Source organism: Lissotriton helveticus, chromosome 10, assembly GCF_964261635.1.
Source record: "Lissotriton helveticus chromosome 10, aLisHel1.1, whole genome shotgun sequence".
Classification (NCBI taxonomy): Eukaryota; Metazoa; Chordata; class Amphibia; order Caudata; family Salamandridae; genus Lissotriton; species Lissotriton helveticus.
The window spans coordinates 685,248,588-685,271,994 of NC_136071.1; the positions used below are offsets into that span (position 1 = coordinate 685,248,588).

The 23,407-nt window shown below is 48.8% G+C and overlaps 1 protein-coding gene across 15 annotated transcripts in view; it reads right to left on the reverse strand.

Annotated features, from left to right (window-relative positions):
* The window catches only part of KMT2C (lysine methyltransferase 2C), a 1,799,940-nt gene that overhangs the window by 522,882 nt on the left and 1,253,651 nt on the right, over positions 1–23,407 (reverse strand). For all 15 annotated transcript variants that reach the window (XM_078663231.1, XM_078663229.1, XM_078663237.1 and 12 more), the window contains one exon: positions 19,808–20,193. In XM_078663231.1, the coding sequence (XP_078519357.1) occupies positions 19,808–20,193 (386 nt within the window). The remainder of the gene's footprint in view (positions 1–19,807; positions 20,194–23,407) is intronic.

A 23,407-nucleotide genomic window follows, 5' to 3' on the forward strand; every position in this document is an offset into this window, starting at 1 on the left:
TTTGAGATTCACGGCCTCAGTCACTAATAATTCAGCTGAGTTTTTAGATGTGCACTTGTATATATTGAGGAGGGCAGACTTCACACTAAACTCCATAGGAAGTCTACAGCGGGCAATTCGATTTTGCATGCCCAAAGTGCTCACCCTGCACATACTATCAACAGCATACTATACGGAGAATTTATCCGTATTAGACGTATATGCAGTGACACTACTACATCTAATCAATGCTTAGCTGAATCCTTTCAAAGGTTTCTCGCTCGGGGCTATAAACCCAAACTACTAAATCAGGCACTCTCTAAAGTAACATCTAAATCGAGAGATGAGTTGTTGAGACCTAAGGCTGTTAAAACCATTGACCCTAATGTAATTGGTCCTATCCGCCTGATTACAACTTTCTGTACCCAAGAGAGGAGGATAAGGCGCATTCTATACCCTGAATGGCCGATTGTCCTCACTGACAACATTTTAGGCCCCATTCTACCATGTCAGCCCGCTATTACCTTTAAAAGGGCGCCCTCTATGTGGGATGCACTTGACAGATCTATGCCGGAAAATGTACCCAAATGCACCTGGTTATCTAAAACGTTTTTTTTAATGCACTTCGTGCTGTGCTTGCACGTTTGCGAAGAATGTCACGTACTACCAATCTGCTTTTAGTGTAAAACAGATAGTCATCCCAGAGTATTTGACCTGTCGGTCGGAATATGTTATCTATAAACTCAAATGTACTTGTAATTTGAAGTACATAGGTAGTACGAAACTTCCAGTTAATAAACGCATCCTACAGCACGTGAGGGCTATTGTTAATTCGGATAGTAACTATCCAGTAGCCAGAGATTTTAAAGCTGTGCACGACAATAAACTCAAAGATATCGAATTTTCTGTTCTAGGCTCAGTTCCCAATCCCGGACGGGGTGGTAACCGCGACAAACTACTTAGACAGAGAGAGACCCATTTCATTTTGCTATTAGATACCATGGTTCCTAACGGGTTAAACATCAATGAGGATTTACACAATTTTTTATAAATATATAGGCCCGTAATTTATTGGTATAGAGGAGGCAACATTGGTCATGTTGTATTTTCATGTGTTAGATCTTTTTGTATGAACAGTTTAATTGAGTATTTCTATAAGCATCGCTTTAGATGAAACTGATTTTTCTACATGTCATTGTAGGTTTCTCACATTGAGCCTCTGTTCTGCTGCTAGTGTTTTTTAATGTTTTAATGCTTTATTTGCACATTAGACTTTTTGCACATCAAACGACATACGTGGCTTGACTCTGCCTGAGTTGGCATTGTATTGTATTGTAATTTTGATATTTTTTGCTCTTTCTTAAGAGGTTTAGGTCAAGTGATTAAGCACTTTAATACTGTGAAATTTGCATTTTATTTTATTAGGCAGTTGTCATTCAATAGCATTTTAATTACGATGCCATGGAATTTCCTGCATTTGCACTTTATTCCTAGAAAGACTTTATGCTGTTCTTTTTCAGTTATTCCGAATGGTTATTTTTTTATATAAATGATCGTTGTGATTTTAGTGGCACTCGCCATAATTATGATCACTGAGGAATTAGTGTGTTTATCAATTGCGTATTTCCTGTAATTGTACAACCTCTCTTTGCCGTTATCTGTCGTTATGCTTTATTTTTTGCACATTGCTGCCCTTCAGCTTATTTTTGAGGGTTGCTTGGGCTTTTATTTTCACTTTAAATTTGCACTGCTTACTGGGGCGCGTCATGTGTTCAAGCTCCGTTCACGGAGCGAAACGCGTCATGGATGACAATCGTCCTAGAAAATGCAAATAAATTAAAATACTGCTCACACAATCTTGTGTGTTGGTGGCCCGTCATTGTACGTGAATTCTTTCTTGGGGGGAAGAGGTCCGCACCTGCTTGGTTCCGCCGTGGCATTGGCGGACAGGAATTGTACATTTATATATATATATATATATATATATATATATATATAATAATTTAATTATGATCTTTTAAGGCATCATACAGTAATAAATATTTTATTCATGTCTGATTCCGACTCAGATCAGGCTAACGCAGCAGAACCTGATCTTAATGATGAGTCTATCAGAAATCTTATACATAAAGAAATGAGATCATGCATCTTCTCTACACTTTCCCAGGTCATGTCCTCTAAAAGGTCATTCCCTCCCGGAAGGGGTGACTTTAATGACGATGACTTTGAGGATGAGAACGCTGAAATAAGGGGTAAGAGGTATAAGAAAACAAATAATATTGATTTCACCCCAGAGAGCACGGGAGGTCCTAGCACCTCGAGATTCACGGGAGGTAATTTCACTTCGCTTGCCTCAGGTGTCCCTAGCGGCACAAAATCGAAAGGAGTCCTTGGCGGCACAAAAATTATGGGTGTCCCCCGCGACACATATTATCAAAGTGCTCGGAATGATACTAACGATGATCTCAACGAAAATGATGATGCCTCAGAATTTCAGGATGAATATATCCTTGATCCAGATGAAAATGATCAAGATATTGACTCCCTTCTCTTCGGTGATGACGTTCTGTCATCTTCAAAAGATAGTATTATGGACTCCTTGGGTGAGGAAATGTTTTCCCCTTTTAATATTAAACATCCTAGGAGTTCTGAATGGACCCCCCATGACCACGTTTGTAAGTTTATCACTAAGTGGCTCAGAAACCCATTGGAGAGGGAGACTCGCAATCTTTTGAAAGCCAAATGCTCCAGACCTTCTATAGAGGGTAGAGTTTGCCAGACCTCAAATCTCGACCCTGAACTCATTACCTATCTGTTTAAACTTGGCAGAGATCCTCGAAAAGGGCTGGAAAGATTCCTTAAAATATGCCAAGATAAGGTTCTAGACATCCTGGGTCCCTTAACTAAGATAATTGACGCAGCAGAAGAAAGCTACCTCAATGACTCCCCTCTTGACACGCTTTCAATTCGTGGTTGGAGTCAGAGAGCTCTAGTGTTGTTCGGCAATGCTAATGCAGGGCTCAACTCTGAGAGGAGAAGGGTGGTTTTGACCAGTATTAGCCCTAAACTAAGCGATTTGGCTGACAAGGAAACTTCTCTTAACCCGAAAGGTCTTCTTTTTGGTGAGGATTTAATTAAAAACCTTTGCAATTATGTCAATACCTTTACCGCCTTGGATAAGGCCCATCAGAACATGAAGAAGGTGTTCAATTCAAATAACCTTTTTGGAAGGGCTGGAAGAAGGGGCCAGTCTTCCGGCCGCTTCAATCGACGGCCCTATTCTAGATCCAGGGGTTATGGCGGAAGAGGATACCAACCCTCCAGCCAACCTCAATTCTATCCCCCGAGAGGAAGAGGTTTTCGTTCGAGAGGATTCAGAGCGGGAGGAGCTTCTGCCGACACCAACCCTCAAAGTGAGTACTCCCCCCCCCTCCCCTTTCTTCAAATCCAAAAGTGGGAGCAGACTGAAATTCTTTTACCACAACTGGAAACTTATCATTCAAGACCCTTGGGTTTTAAATACCGTAGTCGGTTTTTCTATAGATTTCACTCAAACTACAGTTCAGAAGTCACTTCTGAAGGCAATTCCACTTACTTTGGATCAGGAAAAAATAGTAGAGGAAGAAATTTCCTCAATGCTCCAAAAAGGTGCTATTATAGAGGTCCCTGTGGAATTTCTGAGATTTATAAGCACTCTTTTTCTTGTAGAAAAGAAAGACAAAGGTTGGAGACCTGTCATAAATCTGAGGGAACTCAACAAATCCTTGTTTACAGACATTTCAAGATGGAGGGCATCCATTTTCTCAGAGACCTCTTATTAGAAGGGGACTGGTTAGTCAAATTGGATCTGAAAGATGCCTACTTTACCATCCCTATGGCCAAGGAACATCAACCTTTTCTTCAGTTTATTTGGAAGAACCGTCTTTGCCAATTCCAGGCCCTTCCCTTCGGCCTCTCCTCAGCCCCTTGGTGTTTCATCAAGGTGATGAGGGCAGTCGCCTCATCTCTAAGAGAAAAAGGTATTTGTCTCATCATTCATCTAGACGATATCCTTATACTGTCTCAAGATTACGATCAGATCATTCAAGATCTCAAAACTGTTGTAGACCTTTTAGAAAGTTTGGGTTTTATCATAAACAAGGAAAAATCCATACTACCCCCCTCAAAAATGATGGAATTCCTGGGTTTCACCATAGACACCAGGAATTGCCTTCTCCTTCTTTCTCCAAAGAAGATTTCCAAAATCAGGAAAGAGATAAGACATGTCCTGAAGCAACAAAATCTCTCCTTGAGAGAACTAGCCAGACTCTTGGGCCTTCTCTCCTCTTCCATTCAGGCTATCTTTCCGGGCCCCTTGAATTATCGAGCCCTTCAAAGAATAAAAGCAAGAGCTCTCAGATCAGTACTCTGGTACGGAGATTGTGTTTCTCTGAACCAAGAGGCCATCTCAGAACTGACCTGGTGGTTGGACAATCTGGATGCATGGAATGGCAAGGCGATCTTCGGTTCAGCACCAGATTTTATTTTGGAGTTAGATGCGAGCCTTCATGGCTGGGGTGCTTGTCTCCAAGATCAAAACACTGGAGAGATCTGGTCTCAGGAAGAATCCTTTCAACACATCAATTACCTGGAGTTAACCGCAGGGCTTTATGCTCTGATGAGTCGCAAGCACTCTCTTCAAGGCAGATCAGTCATTCTGAAAATGGACAACATGTTCGCTGTCGCCTACATAAACCGCTTGGGTGGTACCAAATCGGAGGACCTCTCAAACCTGGCCAAGAAACTTTGGATATTCTGCCTGTAACACAAAATCTCTCTCAGAGCAGAATATCTGCTGGGAAAATCCAACCTTTGTGCAGATTGGAACTCGAGGTTCCTCATAGACTACAGAACTCAACACGTCTGTCTTCAATTCCCTCAATCATTTCTGGGGTCCTTTCCAAATAGACCTTTTTGCCAGCAGACTAACATTCCAACTGGAAAGTTATTACAGCTGGATGCATGACCCGGGTGCTCTGGCGGTGAACGCCTTTCTCCAATCTTGGGAAGGGATCGTCGGTTATGCCTTCTCTCTGTTTGCAATGATCCAGAGAGTACTTCAGAAGGTGAGACAACAGCGCTCTTCAATTGTCCTGATAACTCCATTTTGGCCGACCCAAGCATGGTTCCCTACTACTCTGGAACTAACTTACGATCTTCCGTTCCTGATTCCTTCACTCCTAGACCTCCTTACAGACGTAGACGGTCGGATTCACCCTCTCGTTCAGACAGGGAGTTTGAACCTTCTTGCCTGGAAGGTGTGAGGAGATCCAACCATCTCGCAAGACTTTCGTCAACAGCTTCTGCTCTCCTCGGAGAATCATGGGCCCCTGGCACACATTACCTGTACAACAACATTTGGAAGGTATGGTTACGTTGGTGCTTGGAGAGGGACCTGGATCCCGTCGCTAGGCGTCGTCTGCGGCTCCGCGTCCGTCGTCGTGACCGCCGGGATGACGTCGTCAGAGTACTTAGACACCGCCCTTGCGCGCTGACGTCAGTTCTATACATAGCTTTCCGCGCAAGGAATGCAGAGCCATGATAGAAACCGACACTGGTGCCATGAAACTAGGGCCCTGAAAGGGATGACCTTAACCCTAGATATCGGTTCGCAGAACGGGAGGATGGGTGGGGCGGTAAGGAATCTAACACTAACTACTGTTTCTTACAGATATATCGTATTCGAAGGTAAGTAACTTGTGCATCTGAAAGAAACAGGTTAGTGTTAGATTCCTTACCTTAGAATAGATACCCCAGCAATTCCAACCCCTGTGGTGGGTCTGCGAACCAAGATCACACCAGAAAGTCCTGGAGAACGGAACGGCCGAAAAAGCCATCTCTCCGGACTTGGCTGTCCAGGCAGTAGTGTCTAGCAAACGTGTGCAGCGAGGCCCACGTAGCTGCCTGGCAGATGTCCTTCAAGGGGACTCCCCGACCCAGGGCAGTAGTAGCTGCCGTAGCCCGAGTGGAATGGGCGCATAGCCCAACAGGAGGCTCCTTTTTTGCCAAGGAGTAGCAAACCTTGATGCACAAGACGACCCACCGCGATATCGTCCGTTTGTGCACCGCCCGTCCCTTCTTAGCGCCCAAGTAACCAACAAAGAGCTGGTCGTCCACCCGGAACTGGCGTGTGCGATCTAGATAGGAGAGCGCATGTTTTGGGTCCAGACGGTGGAGCCTCTTCCTCTTTCAAGGGATGCGGAGGCGGAAAGAAGGTGGGCAAGGTGATGGTCTGCCCGATGTGAAAGGCTGTGACTACCTTGGGCAGGAAAGAAGGACGAGTCCTCAGAACAACTTTGTCCGGATGGACAGAGAGAAAAGGAGAATTTGAAGATAGAGCCTGGAGCTCACTCACTCTCCAGGCAGAGGTGATGGCAACCAGGAATGCAGTTTTAAGAGTCAGAAGACGAAGAGGACAGTGATGAAGTGGCTCAAAGGGAGCGCACATCAGATATGTTAGAACAAGATTCAAGTCCCACTGAGGCATCACGAAGGGAACAGGAGGAAACATGTGTGTGATGCCTTTCAAGAATGTATTACAACAGGGGACTTGAAAAGAGAAGGCTGATCAGGAAGCCTTAAGAAGGCTTATATGGCGGGGAGGTAGCCCTTGATAGTGCCCAGAGCAGAGCCCTTCTGGGCAAGCGAAAGAAGGAAGAGGAGAACTTCTGAAAGGGGGCAGAGAGTGGATCCACAGCCTTTGCTGTGCACCGTGCCACAAATTTGTTCCACCTGCAGGCGTATACCGTTTTTGTGGAGGGAAGCCTGGCTGCCAGAATCACATCGCAAACTTCAGGAGGCAAGTCAAATGGCCTCAACTGCCGCCGCTCAATCTCCACGCATGTAGGTGGAGACTGGACAGGTTTGGGTGGAGGACCGTCCCCTGCTGCTGCGACAGAAGGTCCTCCTGAAGAGGCAGACGAATCGGGGGATCGACTGACATGCTGAGTAGCTCGGGATACTAGTATATTCGTGCCCAGTCCGGAGCCACAAGGATGACTTTGGCCCGGTCTCGCCTGATCTTCTTCTGCACTCTGGGCAGAAGTGGTATAGGCGGAAAGGCGTACAACAGACAGCAGCTCCACTCGCGATGAAAAGCGTCGCCGAGCGAGTGCCACCTTGGAAATTCCAACGCACAGAACTGATGACATTGCGCGTTCTCTTCGGTGGCGAATAGATCTTACCAAGGCTCTCACCACTGCTGAAAGAGCCCTTGCACCACGTCCAAGTTCAGGCGCCATTTGTGATCCATCATGCACCTGCGGCTGAGTTTGTCCACCCTGGCGTTCAGGGAACCTGCCAGGTGTTGAACCACCAGGGTGACGCCCTGGTGTTCCAGCCATTGCCAGAGGCGCAGAGCCTCCTGGCAAAGGGTCCACGACCCCATCCCACCCTGTTTGTTTCAGTACCACATGTCGGAGGTGTTGTCCGTGAACACCTATACTACACTTCCCCGGACAGAGGGAAGGAATGCCTTCAGAGCAAGTCGGATAGCCCGCAGCTCCAGAAGGTTGATAGGGAGCCGGGACTCCCCCGGAGACCAGAGGCCTCTGATCTCCCTCTCTCCCATGTGGTTCCCCCATCCCAGGAGGGACGCATCAGTCACCACTACAAGCTCCGGTTGGGGTAGGGAGAGAGATCTGCCGCTGACCCAATTGCGGTTCGTGAGCCACCACTGCAACTGACTTGCAGTGCTCTCCGAGATCAGAACGTAGTCGGACAGGTTGCCCTGATGCTGTGCCCACTGAAACTTCAGGTCCCACTGCAGAGCCCGCATCCTCCACCTGGTGTGATGCACCAGAAGGAAGCAGGAGGCCATCAGCCCCAGGAGCCGCAGTGTCAACCTGACCAAAACTCGGGATAAGGGCTGAAAGATCGGAATCAGAGCCTGAATATCCTGAACCCGCTGTTCAGGGGGGAAAAACCCGAAACTCGTAGTCTGAAGGTGGCCGACGACTGTCTGGGGCGAGCCCGCCTTCAACAACCAGTCGTCGAGATAGGGGAAGACTGAAACCCCTGATCCGCGCAGATGAGCTGCGACCACCGCCTTCACTTTCGTGAACACCCGAGGGGGCAACTTCGGCATGTTGATGGAGAACCCCAGCAAATGTAGGAGATCGGCCGTAGTCTGAAGGTGGTTGACGACTGCCTGGGGCAAGCCCGCCTTCAACAACCAGTCGTCGAGGTAAGGGAAGACTGAGACCCCGACCTGCGCAGGTGAGCTGCGACCACCGCCATCACCTTTGTTAACACCCGAGGGGCACTGGTAAGGCCGAAGGGAAGCACGGTAAACTGAAAGTGCTCGTGGCCTACCGTGAACCACAGGTAGTGCCGGTGGGCCGGCAGGACGGGGATGTGGAAATACGCGTCCTGCACGTCCAACGCTACCATCCAGTCTCCTGGGTCCAGGGCAGCTAGGACCTGAGCCAAACTCAGCATCTTGAACTTCTCCTACCGTAGGAAGCCATTTCCGCTCCATAGGTCCAAGATAGGGCGTAGGCCTCCTTTGCCCTTCTTGGTTACCAGAAAGTAGTAGGAATAGCAACCACGTCCTACTTCTGGCCCAGAAACGCGCTCGATGGCACCCTTGACCAAGAGGGCCATAACTTCCTCCTGCAGAAGTTTCAAGTGATCCCCCGACATGCGGTGGTACTGAGGTGGCATGGCTGGAGGGGTCGCCTCGAAGGGGAGGGAGTAGCCCCTTCGGACGATTTGCAGTACCCACCAGTCCGACGTGATTGTGCGCCAGTGGAGGAGGTGATGGCGAACCCTGCCCCACACTGGCGTCGAATGGCCCCGAAATGCCGGACTAGGAAGGCTTAGAGGCAGATGCTGCGGGAGCGATTGTGGACTGACCCTGCCGTTGTCCCCCGGCACCGCCACGGCAGTAACCACGTCCGCGATCGCGTTGAGACTGGTTCTGCGGCCTGTGGCTGGCTGGACGTGTGGGGGCGCCCCTTCCTTGGCCATGAAAGGGGCGAAAAGCGGAAGTTTGCTGGCGCTGGCCTAGGCCCAAGGACTTGGCCGTAGCCCTGGAGTCCTTGAAACGTTCCAGCGCACAGTCCGCTTTGTCGCTAAATAGGCGACAGCCATCGGAGTGCATGTCCATGAGCGAGGCCTGGACATCCCCCGAAAAGTTGGCGGACCTCAGCCAGGCTTGGCGGCGAACCGCCACTGTCGTTGCAATCGCCCTACCCAGCGAGTCCGTGGTGTCGAGTCCACACCGTATTGAGTAGCGTGCTGCATCCCGCCCTTCCGCCAGGGCTTGGGTGAGCTTTGCCCGGACCTCCTCCGGGCACTGAGGCAGCACCTCCGCAACAGTATCCCACAAAGAGTGGGTGTAACGGCCCAAAAGGCAGGCGGTGTTGACGGACCGCCGCCCCAAACTCAAGGAGGAGAACAGTTTCTTACCAAACTGATCGTACCTTTTGGATTCCCGATTCGGAGGAGCGGTCGGGAATGCAGTTTGGGATGTAGAGGCCTGGATCACCAGGCTCTCGGGGGTGGGGTGAACGGACAGGAAGCTAGGGTCGCCCGGAGCCGGGCGGTGGTGTCAGGCCACTTTCCGATCCACAGGAAGGCCTGTGGAGGGCTTGGACCGGGTGCCCAGCAGAACGTCAGTGAGGGCTTCGTTAAACAGCAGTACAGGCTCCGAGGAGCTTGCCTGCGGTCTGAGCACCTCAGTGAGGAGGTTAGTCCTCACGGCCGCGACAGGGAGCTCAAGAGCCAAGGCCTTTGCCACCCCAGTCAACACCACGCTGTAAGCAGCCCCCTCCTCCGTAGCCATGGAGGGAGGAGAGACTAATTCAGTGTCGGGCGAAGTGTCCAGACCACTGGCCTCCCCTAGCTCGTCTGCCCAGTCCTGGCTCAACTGGAACTGCAGTGCCAGAGGGTCCTCAGACCCCTCCCCGTCATCCATCTCCTGATAGTCAGGGGAAAATTATGGAACCGGGTCGTAGGTGAATTGCTCACCCATCAGCGCCGGAGACGGCGCCCGTCCGACGTCGGACCCAGACCGGGGCTGGGGACGACGTCGTCCGGAGACGGCATCGTGGGCGACACCCTCGGGGTCGGTGCCAGCGGAGGAGCTTTAAGGTCGACTGGCGAAGACCCGGATCCAGGCCTGGATCATGTGGGGCCCTGGGGCGTAGGGACCGAAGTCGGCGCGGGGGCCGAAGCACCAGATGGTGTCGGCCTGCTAGGGCTCCCAGACGGACCCGCGGGGCCCGAAGGCGCCTCGACAGGGTCCGACGGATGGAAGTGAGTCCTCATGGCCACGAGGAAGTCACGTATCTCCTCCGGCGTCATGTGCAGCCCAGGGAACGGCGGGTGTGGGGCTGAACGCAGCGCTTGCGGCTCCAGTGGAGCCGCGTGGGCGGTGTCGCCCGAACCCCCGGCTCGGTGCGTGAGCGTCATGGGGAGTCGGAAGAGCGATGACGTCTCCGACTTCTTTTTCAAATGCCTCAACTTACCGGACGACTTGGAGCCCGACGAGTGGTGGTGACTCGTCGAGCGGGGATGACTGCGGCTCCGCGACCAGTCCCTCGACTTCCTCCTAGACCGGGACCTCGAGCGGCGCGGAGCTGACTGCCGGAGCTCGAGCCGCTTACGGGACAGCTCCCGTCTAGCCTTCGAGGTCAAGGCCCGGCAGTCGGGGCACGACTTGTTATCGTGGTCGGCCCCAAGACAGTAAAGGCACCGACGGTGGGGGTAGGCCACCGACGACAGGCGGTGACAGTCCTTGCAAGGTTTAAACCCAGGCATCCCTATCGGCATCGCGAGTCAAAGGTCGACTCGAGAAGTGAGCAAAATAGATCAAAAGAGTTAGTAAAAAAATGACTAAGTACTGCTCTTCACGGATCTGCGCTTGCTGGCGTAGAAAAAAGAACTGACATCAGCTCGTGAGGGCGGCGTCTAAGTACTCCGACGACGTCATCCTGGCAATCACGACGCCGACGACGGACGTGGAGCCGCAGATGCCGCCAAGCGACGCGCAGGGGTACTGCTGACGAAAACTTTCCGGATCCAGTCTGACGCCTGGGGATATTCTAAGGTAAGGAATCTAGCACTAACCTGTTTCTTTCAGATTGATCTTGCAGAGACAGTCTGGGTGCAAACTCTTGTGCCTTTTGTAGCTGTATTGCAGAAGATGTGGGCGTACTAGAGAAAACATCTGTACTGTGCCTTGCATATGGGTCAAAAATGGCTGCTGCTGTTAATGAAGTTCGAATGCTTCCATCCATTGTGTGCACTTTACACCGATTGCCTTTCATTGCCATTCTTTTTGGTTACGTTCTAGGTATTGTTTTTCAGTAAGGTTTTGAAAGGCACTGTCCTTGAGAAAAGCATCAGGCAAGAAACATCTCAGGTGGAAGATTCAATGTCCTTCCTTCTTGCACTATTTGCCTTTTTTATGAATTTTTCAGAGTTGATGAATTATTCCCAGCATTTGTTGATCAAATGGGATAAGCATGCTTTGGAATGTATGGCACAGTAGCTCAAGAGTTTCTACCAGCATTGTAGCTCAAACTGTGTAAATGTGCCGTCTACTTAGTGAACTATCGATAGAAAGGATTGCTGAATCTGAAGCAGGTATTTCCACAGTTTCCTCTGCGATCCCCCAATCTCTAAGGTGTTCCGCAATGGAGATATCACTCCATCTGCTTGCCACTTTGGAGGCAGGGTGCTGTCCTATGTCAGGTGAAAAGAGATTTTGTTTTTTTTACACTGGGACATAGGATAGCACCCTGCCTCCAAAGTGGCAAGCAGAGCGAGTGATATCCCTTGGTATCGCTTCCGTTTTCTGGATGACATCTCTATTTGAGGTTTCTAAAAGTGTGACGTAGCGAGGGTTGAGCCCATATAGGTGAAGGTCGGTACCCTTTCACCTGGTTCTCTCCCAATGAATAACTATGGATTTCAAATTTTGAGGTCTCCATTTCATGATTTTACACTTCCTTTTTTGAGCATGATGCTATTTGCGTAGCAGAAATTGTCAACGTGAAAGTTTAATTTCTTTTTTATAGCATTTGAGGAAGTGATAGAGGTACTGAAGTAGAGGAAGATGGAAACAGATGATATGAATTTTCGGTGAATGCACACCACGTTTTATGAGTTTATGCAGTAGATCATTTATGCATTTGTTGAAACAGCTGTGTTTGCACAATACTCTTGGGGGATTTAAACGTACTTTCCTGGCTCCCGGACTTAGCGCCCTCACTCAGCCTGTCCTCCCGCCACCTCATTTCACCAGCTTTGCAGCTGCTGAGAGGAGGACTCCAACCCCCAGGCTCCCTCGCGGCGGAAGCCGCCAACGTCCCCTGCGCGCCCGGAGGCGCTTTAAATATCGGCCAGCCCCGGTGGAGCGGGTGTTTGCACAAAACTCGTGTGGGATTTAAACGTACTTTCCTGACTCCCGGACTTAGCGCCCTCACTCAGCCTGTCCTCCCGCCACCGCATTTCACCAGCATTGCGGCCGCCGAGAGGAGGACTCCAACCCCCAGGCTCCCTCGCGGCGGAAGCCGCCAACGTCACATGCGCGCCCGGAGGCGCTTTAAATATCGGCCAGCCCCGGTGGAGCGGGAGTTTGCAGAAAACTCTTGGGGGATTTAAACGTACTTTCCTGGCTCTCGGACTTAGCGCCCTCACTCAGCCTGTCCTCCCGCCGCCGCATTTCACCAGATTTGCGGCCACCGAGAGGAGGACTCCAACCCCCAGCCTCCCTCGCGGCGGAAGCCGCCAACGTCACGTGCGCGCCCGGAGGCGCTTTAAATATCGGCCAGCCCCCGCGTCGCGGGCAGCGCCGGTCTAAGCCCGGTCCAAGGGCGGGCCCGTCTGAGACCGTCAGAGACAGGCAGAGGCTGGGCTGGGCACACCCCCCTTTTTGGTTCCACATTGAGGATAATCACTGAAGACACCAGTATGTGACTTATACATATATTTAACATCTTCTTAGTACCTGAACTGTGGGGAGTCATGGCAAATCGCGAGGGTCGTAGAAGGAAAAATCCAGGACTGGGCTATGTGGCTGGAACCCTAGACCAATTTATTACTAGGGCGTCCTCTGTTTTAGCCCACGAAATTGCGATTACTGAACGCCGAATATCTCTAGACCCTGCATCTACTAAATTTTAGTAACTAAAAGATCGTCCTTGGGGGGAATAGCGACCGTACCCTCACCTATAAACACTCCCCAAGCACCCCTGTTCCCTGCTATGCAGCCATTGAGCCCAGGGCTGCAAAGGGCGCATCCTCTAATTACTATTGAGGAGCCAGAGATTGTACATCCCAATTGGTCCAGGGTGAAACACTGGAAGTTGGATCAAGTAACATTGCACTATGCTCTGCTCTGGTGCATAACCAACCTGATAAATCCAAACAGCATGAGCAGGGTGCAATATCGAAAAGAAAGAGGAGGAGCCCCCCAGAAGGGGAAGAATCTAAAGTCAGCTAAACGGAGCAAACCAGACGAAACCCTAAATGAGGAACGAGAACTGGTGGCACCAATAATACCATCCGCAAGAACATCTCAGAAGGGCTCAGAAGATAGGACTAACGGCACTCCGAAGATTGATGATCATTATTGGATAAAAATTGGCGCCCTAATAGAATCATCTTTGGAACCCTTATTGGTGAGACTGAGAACAGTTGAGCACAAGTTTGGGCAGCTTGAGTCTTCGCTAAGTAAAGTTGCTAAAGATGTCAAGAATAATCCAGCGAGCGATGCCCAGGGCCCTGACGATCCGAGGGAAGGGGGAGGGACGAAGGCACTAATTCAACTGTAATTAATTGCGCTGGCCTACCAGCAGCCCCACTGTCTAATAATGCTATTACATTTAGCAATGAGGGTATTTTGACGACGCCAATGCCGCTGGTTGGGGGACGGAGGGGAACTAACAAGGTAGTAAATGTATATCAACACCTAAATCTCCCCCGGAATGTACTCCCTATGTCACAGTCTTAACGGGTGTTCCAGAACTCAAGGAAGGGCAATCTGAAACACATGAGCAGTTAAAGAATAAAACAATACACTGGTTAAACATCAATCGACCGTTCCCCTCCCATGCACAGTGCAGGATACTGCTAGTCAGAAGAGTGGACTGGGTAGGGGTGAAGCAAAAAAAAAAATACCAGGGGACTGTATTGTTGTTAATTTTAATGATCCAAGGGCTGCTTTTCATGTCTGTGGGGGTCCTCGCGCAAGTGCAAAAACTACTATACAGACAAGGGACTTGGGCTATTTCTATACACCGCTAGTCAATGTTTCAAACCAAGGGAACTACGAGTATAACGAAGGCAGGAGGGCCTTTTCTGAAGAAAGTCTCATTTGCCCAATGGGGGAAAACAGTCTTCAATCTGCAACCCTCACTCTTCACAATAGGTTTAGCGCACTGGACTCAGTCGACTGACTGGATGCGACCGACCCTGATTTTGTACCAGCACTAAGTATGGGCATTAAGAAGAGTACCAATGATTCATTACAGGGGGCCAGTAAAAAGATATGTAGGGTAACACCCGAAGTAGATAGCAATAAGATATCACAGCCTAGACGAGGGAATGCTGGGAGGGATCGTGGGGACATAACAGCTCTAAAATCCAGTGTATTAATTGGTGGAGAAACTGCCTGTTGTATTACTGGAATCCAGCTGACCCTGCCTGAATACAGCAATGTACTGTCCACCCCTGAAATTGGTGAATCTGGGAATCTTACTATAGTTAGAAATTCAGCACGCACAGGCATATTGAGCCCACCGATTGAAGGTCTAGGAGGGTTACCAACTCAGCCAACTATTCTTGGCTCTAGACTATTGTCCTGGAATATTGCAGGCCTTGCATCTAAACTTGAACACCCAGATTGTGGGGAATATATTGACTCCCATGAAATATGTGTTTTTCAGGAAACTTGGCGGGAGATCCAAAATATAGGGCAGGCTTTGTCGCGTATTGCGAGGGGGCTGTTAAGGGTCCAATGGGGAGACCGTCAGGGGCACTCTGTATATGTGTTGCTCTACATCTAGGATGCATGGTTAAGCAAATCGAGACATATTCCCCAGATAAAACCTGCATCATTTTGACCCATAAGAATTTGCAAAAACTTGCAATTATCAATGTCTACTCTCGCTCGATCCAGTATGGAGGGATTTCACCAACAATCACTAGCTTGACAAACTTTTTAAGTGGACTGGGAGAAAATCTAAAATTTTTAATCTGTGGTGATTTCAATTGCCACTTCGAGCCACTAAGTGGAGACACAAATGCGATCTCTGACGCAGAGGACTCCTCTTGGGCAACCCCCCCCTCCCAATATGTACCCCACCACCCGATGGACGCCGTTGGCCCTACAGATAACATCTCTGACCTTGAACTTTTCTCTGAGGGCCTGTAACGGCCGTTTCCCTAGTGATAATCCTGGTCGTTCGACCTTTAAGAGGCCTGGACAGTCCTCAGTCATTGACTACATTATGATTAGTATGGAACTATGGCAGAACGTGGTTGACTTTGCTGTAGGAGACAGATGTGAGAGCAACCATAATCCTATAGTCATGACTTGGGACCCCCAGTGGCCTGGCACTAATCGAAACAACGAAGAGGTGTTCCAAAATAACTTGGTGGTTGTAGAGGGGGGGAGGCGGATAAAATGGACTAGGCTAATAGAATTTGAGGAATCACTGCCGAAATTATATGCGAGTATCATCCCAGTATTAGAGAGAGCTAGTGTTGTGGCTGGTAAATCAACACTCTCCAATTTTGACAGCGAACTCTAAATGCTTCACCGAAGACTCCCTGAGGTTTTGGCTGCTTTCTTTTTTAAGAGTGGCACGACTAATCCCAAACCTGGAAGCCTCAGGAACTCATGGTACACGAAAGCTTGTAGGGTAGCGAAACAGATCCTTTTGACAGAACTGAAAGGCTCTGATCATTTGTGTTTTAGGGAAGCCAGGAAGGTATACAAGAGTACCATCCTTAATGCAAAGAATGAATGGGAAACAGTAAGGTGGCAAGAAATTAAGACGGCCCTCAACCAAAAAGATAGTAAAAGTTTCTGGAATCTTGTCCACCATGGGAAAGTGGAAGGTAGAACCACACTTGACCCTAACATAGATGAGGGTGCCTGGTTCTCATATTTCAAGGATTTGTATTCTTCTTCAACTCTGGACGTGAACACTAATAACACTCCAGTTTTTAATTGTAACCTCCAAAGCCTATCTGATTCACCTCCATTTGTAATGGGAGAATTGGTATTAGTTTTGTCCAAATTGCAACCCAATAAAGCTCCAGGACTTGATAAAATCCCAGGTGACCTGTTTAAAAGTGAGCACCAAATTTGGGCACCCTATCTTCTAACACTATTCAATGCAATTCAGTACAGTCTTCCTGCGCCACCAACGTGGGCAGGTGCCGAAATTGTCACAATTTATAAAAAGGGACCCCCACTGGAACCATCAAATTATAGGTCCATAAGCCTAATAGATGTTTTGCAGAAATTATATGGGAGGTTACTGTTGGGGAGACTGCAAGAATGGATTGAAGATCAGGCCATACTAACCCCGCTTCAAGCTGGCTTTAGGGCCAAGACGTCCACGGTGGATCAATTGTTTAGGTTACAGCTGATCCACTGGAAGCATGTAATACTTGAACAGGGGAGCCTATACCTTACGTTTGTTGACTTAAAGTCAGCCTTCAATATCGTTGATCGAGGCCAGCTATGGAATATCCTGGCAACCATGGGGGTTCCATCCTATCTTTGCCTACAATTGCAAAGCCTCCATGAGGGTACTTATGCCAGAGTAAGGTATGGAAAAGATGCACAGCTGACTGCCCCCTTTCCGGTTGACAAGGGGGTCCGTCAGGGTTGTGTATTGACGCCAACCCTTTTCTCACTTTTCCTCAATGGTCTAGTGGAAGATCTTCTGCAGGCAAAAGATCTTGATTCCCCAAAAATAGGTTCCCGCAAATTTCCTGCATTGATGTTTGCGGATGATACCCTGCTCCTTTCAAAGTCACCCATGGGGATGCAGAGAGTACTAAGGGAATTCACTGACTTTTGCAAAAAGAGGAAACTCCAAGTCAACATCAGTAAAACAAAATATATGGTGTTGGGCGCCAAAGCCTCTTCCTACCCCCATCCAGTTATGGATGATATTCCGCTGGAACGAGTCAACGTTTTTTAATATTTGGGATTGACCCTGAATGAAAAAATAACCTGGGCTCCCCAAATTGAGAAGGCGAATCTAAGGCTCATTCAGACAATAGGTGGGCTGAGGAAAGTTCAAAATAGTTGTTCACTAAAAGCAATTAGTCCTCAGTTGGAGATCTATAAAGTTCAAGCTCGCTCGCTCAGCGGCTTTGTATGGGGCGGAACTTTGGAGTCACAGTAAAACCAACACACTAACTGCGACTGAAAATGAATTCCTCAGAGGTATTACGGTTTTGCCAACTAACACCTCACTGGTCCCACTAAGAATGGATCTGGGTGTCCTCCCTGTGGCGGATCTTATTTCGAGTCGACCTCTGCTGTACTGGCGCCGGCTTTGGAGTACATCGGAGTTAGGCCACTACAGGGAGGAGCTCAGGTCGTTGCCAGGAGCGGTGGGTAAAATACCATGGTTGTCTTTTGTAAGAAATTCCTTTAAGGCAATTGGTAGAGAGGATCTCTGGGTAACCCCTGAGGAAGCATGTGTAATTACCCCGAAGAAAACCCTATCCAAACAATTGAAAGACTACAATCTGCGGCTTGTAAGCCAATTGTGTATCACTACAAGCTTGACCTGGGTGTTCTTGAACCATAAATCTTCCTACTGCTTTGAACAGGTTTTGGACGTAATACATCCACCCTCGACAAGGAGCCTCTTCCTCCAATTCAGATATGGCACTCTTCCATTATTTGCAACAACTAACAAGTGGACTGAGGGGTCCTGCTACCTTTGCCCTGGTTGCCATGTGAGGGAAGAAACCGAAGCTTACTTGGTCTTTTTCTGCCCGGCCTATAAGCAGGCCAGGAAAAAAATGGATTATACAATTATGCAGGAACCTCGGTATTAGGGAGTACTCTGCCACGCTTAGAATTTTAAAAACTGTAATGGATCCACTGTTTGTTATTACAATCTCCAAATTCCAACAGGCAATATGGATTAAACGAGGGCGTCTTTTAGAAATCGATGTTTAACATCAGGATTCTTTTACTTACTACTGTTCCTGGAGTGTTTTTTTATATTCTTAACATTACGGGTAAGAATTTTCTTAATGTTTTTATGCTAATTTATTTTTTTAAATAACTGAGATCTAAAAATTACTCTGCTTAAGCTTTCTGAAAACCATGGGCACTTCTTTGCACTTAAATCTAACTTGTTAAGTTACAACTGTAAATTAATATAGTGATGTAATTTAAATTGTATATTTTAACCTCTGTACTTTTATGACTTGAAACGTCGAAATAAAGTTATTATGTATGTATGTATGAAACAAAAACGTAACCAGGAGACACTTTTGTTTGACCCCACATTTAATGGAGAATTTTTTAGTCAGATGGTCATTTAGGACACATCTCCCTTCTGCGGTCGCATCTCTAAAGGGTACAATAAGTGAGATGAGGAGAGTGTTTAATGTTGTTTTTTCTAGATCTGATTAGAGTGTTTATCGATGAGGCAAATGTGGATTATAATTCCAGAAATGGGGCACAGAGGCAGCCCTTCTTCTGTTTTGTTTATTTCAGTAACCAGTTTTGGATTAGGAAGGCTTGTTCCATGCAGAGCCCGGCTCTTCATTCTCCTTAATACACAAAGTATTATACCTTTGTCATCTTCCACACATTTATATATTTCAGAATTATACAGGTGAGAATCTTGGCATTAGTGTCTATTAGACTGGTTGGTCTGTATGAATTTTTATCAGCAGACTTTCATGTTCTTGTAGTTTGGGAAGATGGTGTTGAGCAATGAGTACGGGAACGGAGCAAGTTTCTATACAGTGATGGAAGAGTGTCTATGAATTGTGTCCATCAGTCTGGGACACATTAACATTTAGTTTAAGAGGAGGTGTGATCCTGGGGCTTTATCATTTTTCAAGTTTACAACTGCTGCCTTGATCTAGTTGAAGGAGAACCAGCTCTTGATTTCTTGTTTGCTTTCCTCCATGCGAGTAGTTTCCTGAGGCAGGCCCTTTCCTGTCCCTTGAGATCATGTTGGGTCAAATGCTTGTAAAAATGACAAAAGGCATATGTCGCTCACCTCTGCAGCCTGGCTTATGAGTGGAACTAAGGACATCTGCCTGAAAAGCACATCTATTAATTTTATGACAGAGGACAGGCCCACTAAAATCAAGTCAATATATCGTGAAATTACCTAACACATTCTTTTAATCTGAAATGTTGTGGATATCTTGGTCAATGAAAACCCACACAATGCTGTTATGGTATGGAAGATGTTTTATGCACGAGTACTCCTCATCTAAGGAGATGAAGGTGCAAGACACTCAGTGTTCCACTGCTGCATTAGTTAGCACAGGATCATGCAACCTGATAAAGAAGAAGTTTATGCCAAGATGGGGGCCCAGGCTGTGGAGGAGGCCCAAATCCTATAAAAGCATGATGTTCCACTAGTATTAATTCAGAGTTCATAGCATGCTAACAGCTGCTCTGGATGACAGAAAAATGATCTAACACAAAATATTAAAATCTATGAAAGTTAGGTACTTCGGGAGTGCCTTATACAGTTGTCATAAAACAATTAGAATCTTCCTCTCGTGGACCAAGTAACTGATAATGGTGTTGCAATATCAAATTCTAGCATACCTTTGAGCATGAGGTCTCAGTCCCACAGAAGAAATATCTGCTGCAAAAAGTGGTCTGTTTAACTGGCCATTAACAGGAAATGGCCCACATTGCTCTTTGGGAACCAAAGCAACAAATCTTTCATTTGTTTGTGCCACAGAGAACCGTTCACTTCCTTGAGGCATAAGAAATCTTTCACTTCCTTGTGGTATTGCAGTCTGATTATTTCCAGGGTAGGGCGGAGGGGGTCTGCTGAAAAGTTCATTCTGTCGAATTAGATTCTCATGCTGCCAAGCTGGTGAAGGGCCGGTCTGTGGAGAGGTGATTGGATCCTCCAACCCCCTTTCTTGACGGCCAGCATTTTTGTTTTGCTGTTGCAGCAGGAGACGCTCACGCAACTTCTGTCGCTGGAAAAACAAAAACAGCAATTATGAGTAGCTAATAAAGTAGAAAAAGATGACTGATATTGGTGAAGCCAAAATTAAGTAACATTACTTAAATGATCAGGTTCTAATAACAGATGCTTACAAAGGAACTATTCCTTAAATTCTTTTTGAACCACAAACATTAAAAGTAATTTAACCCAATACTTTAGCAAATGACAATGAAACAAGCAAACCTAAAAAACGTATGCGTCAATAGCTTTACATGTGCATATTCATCATTCATTTCATGTTGAATCTTTTTTACTCTGCAAGTACTACAATTTAGGGGCGCTAGGTGGCGCTGAAGCGCAATGGCCGCTCTGGTGTAGAGCTCCTGCCCGACCGGGGACAACCTCCAACATAACCCCCATCCTGGCTACATAAAACCGGCTCAAAATACCCCTGCTCCCTTCCGGGGGTCCTTCTCCACACTCGGTGAGAATCCCGGAGCTGTACTGCCTACGGTTAGCCCGAAATGCGGGATTGAAGCCGCCGCGGGACTGGGCTGTGGAGAGGACTGCTCTACTCGGCGGCTGCTGAATACTACTGGAGGCCGGTGCTGCGGGCCTAGCGGGCCGCTCCTGGTAACGGGCCCTGCTCCCTCGTGCGACGCCTTGATCCGATTGTGGCGGCCCACCGCTGTGTCTGCGGCCTCTTCCCTAGGGCTCTAGTGACCATTGGACATTGGCGTGGTGCCGTCTGAGGCCCCCCCTACTCCCCTTCCTGCCGCCATTAGCTTCAACGAATCTGGCTGGCGAGCTGGGGATGTTTGACGACCTGAGGGGCCCCCCTACCTTCCAGATGCACAAGTTACTACTTGTGTAACGATATATCTGTAAGAGACATTAGTTAGTATTAGATTCCTTACCTTAGAATATCCCCAGGCGCAGACTGGATCCGGAAATTTTTGCGTAGCAGTACCCTTGCGCGTCGGTAGGCGTCGTCTGCGGCTCCGCGTCCGTCGTCGGCGTCGTGGGCGCCGTGATGACGTCGTCGGAGTACTTAGACGCCGCCTCCGCGGGCTGACGTCAGTTCTTAGACACAGCTTTTCCGCGCCAGAAACGCAGAGCCATGTTAAAAACCAACACTGGTGCCATTGAAACTAGGGCCCTGAAAGGGGACAACCCTAACCCTAGATATTGGTTCGCAAAACGGGGAGGATGGGTGGGTCGGTAAGGAATCTAATACTAACTAATGTCTCTTACAGATATATTGTTACACAAGTAGTAACTTGTGCATCTGAAAGAGACACGTTAGTGATAGATTCCTTACCTTAGAATAGATAACCCAGCAATACCAACCCCGGTGGTGGGTCTGCGAACCAATAATCACACCAGAAAGTCCCGGAGGACGGAACGGCCAAAGAAGCCATCCCTCCGGACTTGGCTGTCCAGGCAGTAGTGTCTCGCAAACGTGTGCAACGATGCCCACGTAGCTGCCTGACAGATGTCTTGTAAGGGCACTCCCCTGCCCAGGGCAGTGGTAGTCGCCGTGGCTCGGGTAGAATGAGCCCGCAATCCAGCAGGAGGCTCCTTCCGAGCCAAGGAGTAGCATGCCTGGATACACAGGATGATCCACCGGGAGATGGTCCTCTTGTGCACCGCTTTCCCCTTCTTCGCACCCACGTAACCAACAAAGAGTTGGTCATCCACCCGGAACTGGCGTGTGCGATCCAAGTAGAATGAGAGCGCACGTTTTGGGTCCAGACGGTGGAGCCGCTCTTCCTCTTTAGAGGGATGCGGTGGCGGGAAGAAGGTTGGCAAGGTGATAGACTGCCCGATGTGGAAGGCCGTGACAACCTTGGGCAGGAAAGAAGGTTTGGTACGCAGCACCACTTTGTCCGGATGGACAGAAAGGAAAGGTGGAGTACAAGAAAGGGCCTAGAGCTCACTCACTCTCCTGGCAGAGGTGATGGCAACCAGGAAAGCAGTCTTCAAAGTCAGAAGGCGAAGAGGACAGTTGTGAAGTGGCTCAAAGGGAGCGCACATCAGAAATGTAAGAACCAGGTTCAAGTCCCACTGAGGCATCACAAACGGAACAGGAGGAAACGTGTGTGTGATGCCCTTCAGAAAGCGATTTACAATAGGGGACTTGAACAAAGAAGGTTGATCAGGCAGCCTGAGAAAGGCTGAAAGGGCAGAAAGGTAGCCCTTGATAGTGCCCAGAGCAGAGCCCTGCTGGGCAAGAGAAAGAAAGAAGAGAAGGACCTCAGCAAGAGGGGCATTGAGGGGATCCACAGCCTTTGCTGTGCACCATGCCACAAATCTGTTCCACCTGCAGGCGTATACCGACTTTGTGGAGGGACGCCTGGCTGCCAGAATGATGTTACAAACTTTAGGAGGCAAGTCAAATGGCCTCAACTGTCGCCGCTCAATCTCCAAGCAAGGAGGTGGAGACTGGACAGGTTCGGGTGGAGGACCGTCCCCTGCTGCTGCGACAGAAGGTCCTCCTGAAGAGGCAGACGAACCGGGGGATTGACTGACATACTGAGTAGCTCTGGATACCAGTACCTTCCTGCCCAGTCCGGAGCCAGAAGGATGACTTGGGCCCGGTCGCGCTTGATCTTCTTCAGCACTCTGGGCAGAAGTGGTATAGGCGGAAAGGCGTACAACAGACCGCAACTCCACTCGCGACGCAAAGCGTCTCCGAGCGAGTGCCGCCTTGGAAATTCCAACGCGCAGAACTGATGACATTGCGCGTTCTCTTCGGTGGCGAATAGATCTAACCAAGGCTCTCCCCATCGCTGAAAGAGGCCTTGCGCCACGTCCGAGTTCAGACGCCATTCGTGATCCATCATGCACCGACGGCTGAGCTTGTCCGCCCTGGCGTTCAGAGAACCCGCCAGGTGTTGAGCCACCAGGGTCACGCCCTGGCGTTCCAGCCATTGCCAAAGGCGAAGAGCCTCTTGACAAAGGATCCACGACCCCACCCCGCCTTGTTTGTTGCAGTACCACATGGCGGTGGTGTTGTCTGTGAACACCTGCACTACATGCCCCCGGACAGAGGGGAGGAATGCCTTCAGTGCTAGACGAATCGCCCTGAGCTCCAACAGGTTGATGTGGAGCCGGGTCTCCGCCGGAGACCAGAGGCCTCTGATCTCCGCCTCTCCCATGTGGCCTCCCTAGTCCTGGAGGGACGCGTCCGTCACAACTACGTGCTCCGGTTGGGGAAGGGAGAGGGATCTGCCGCTGACCCA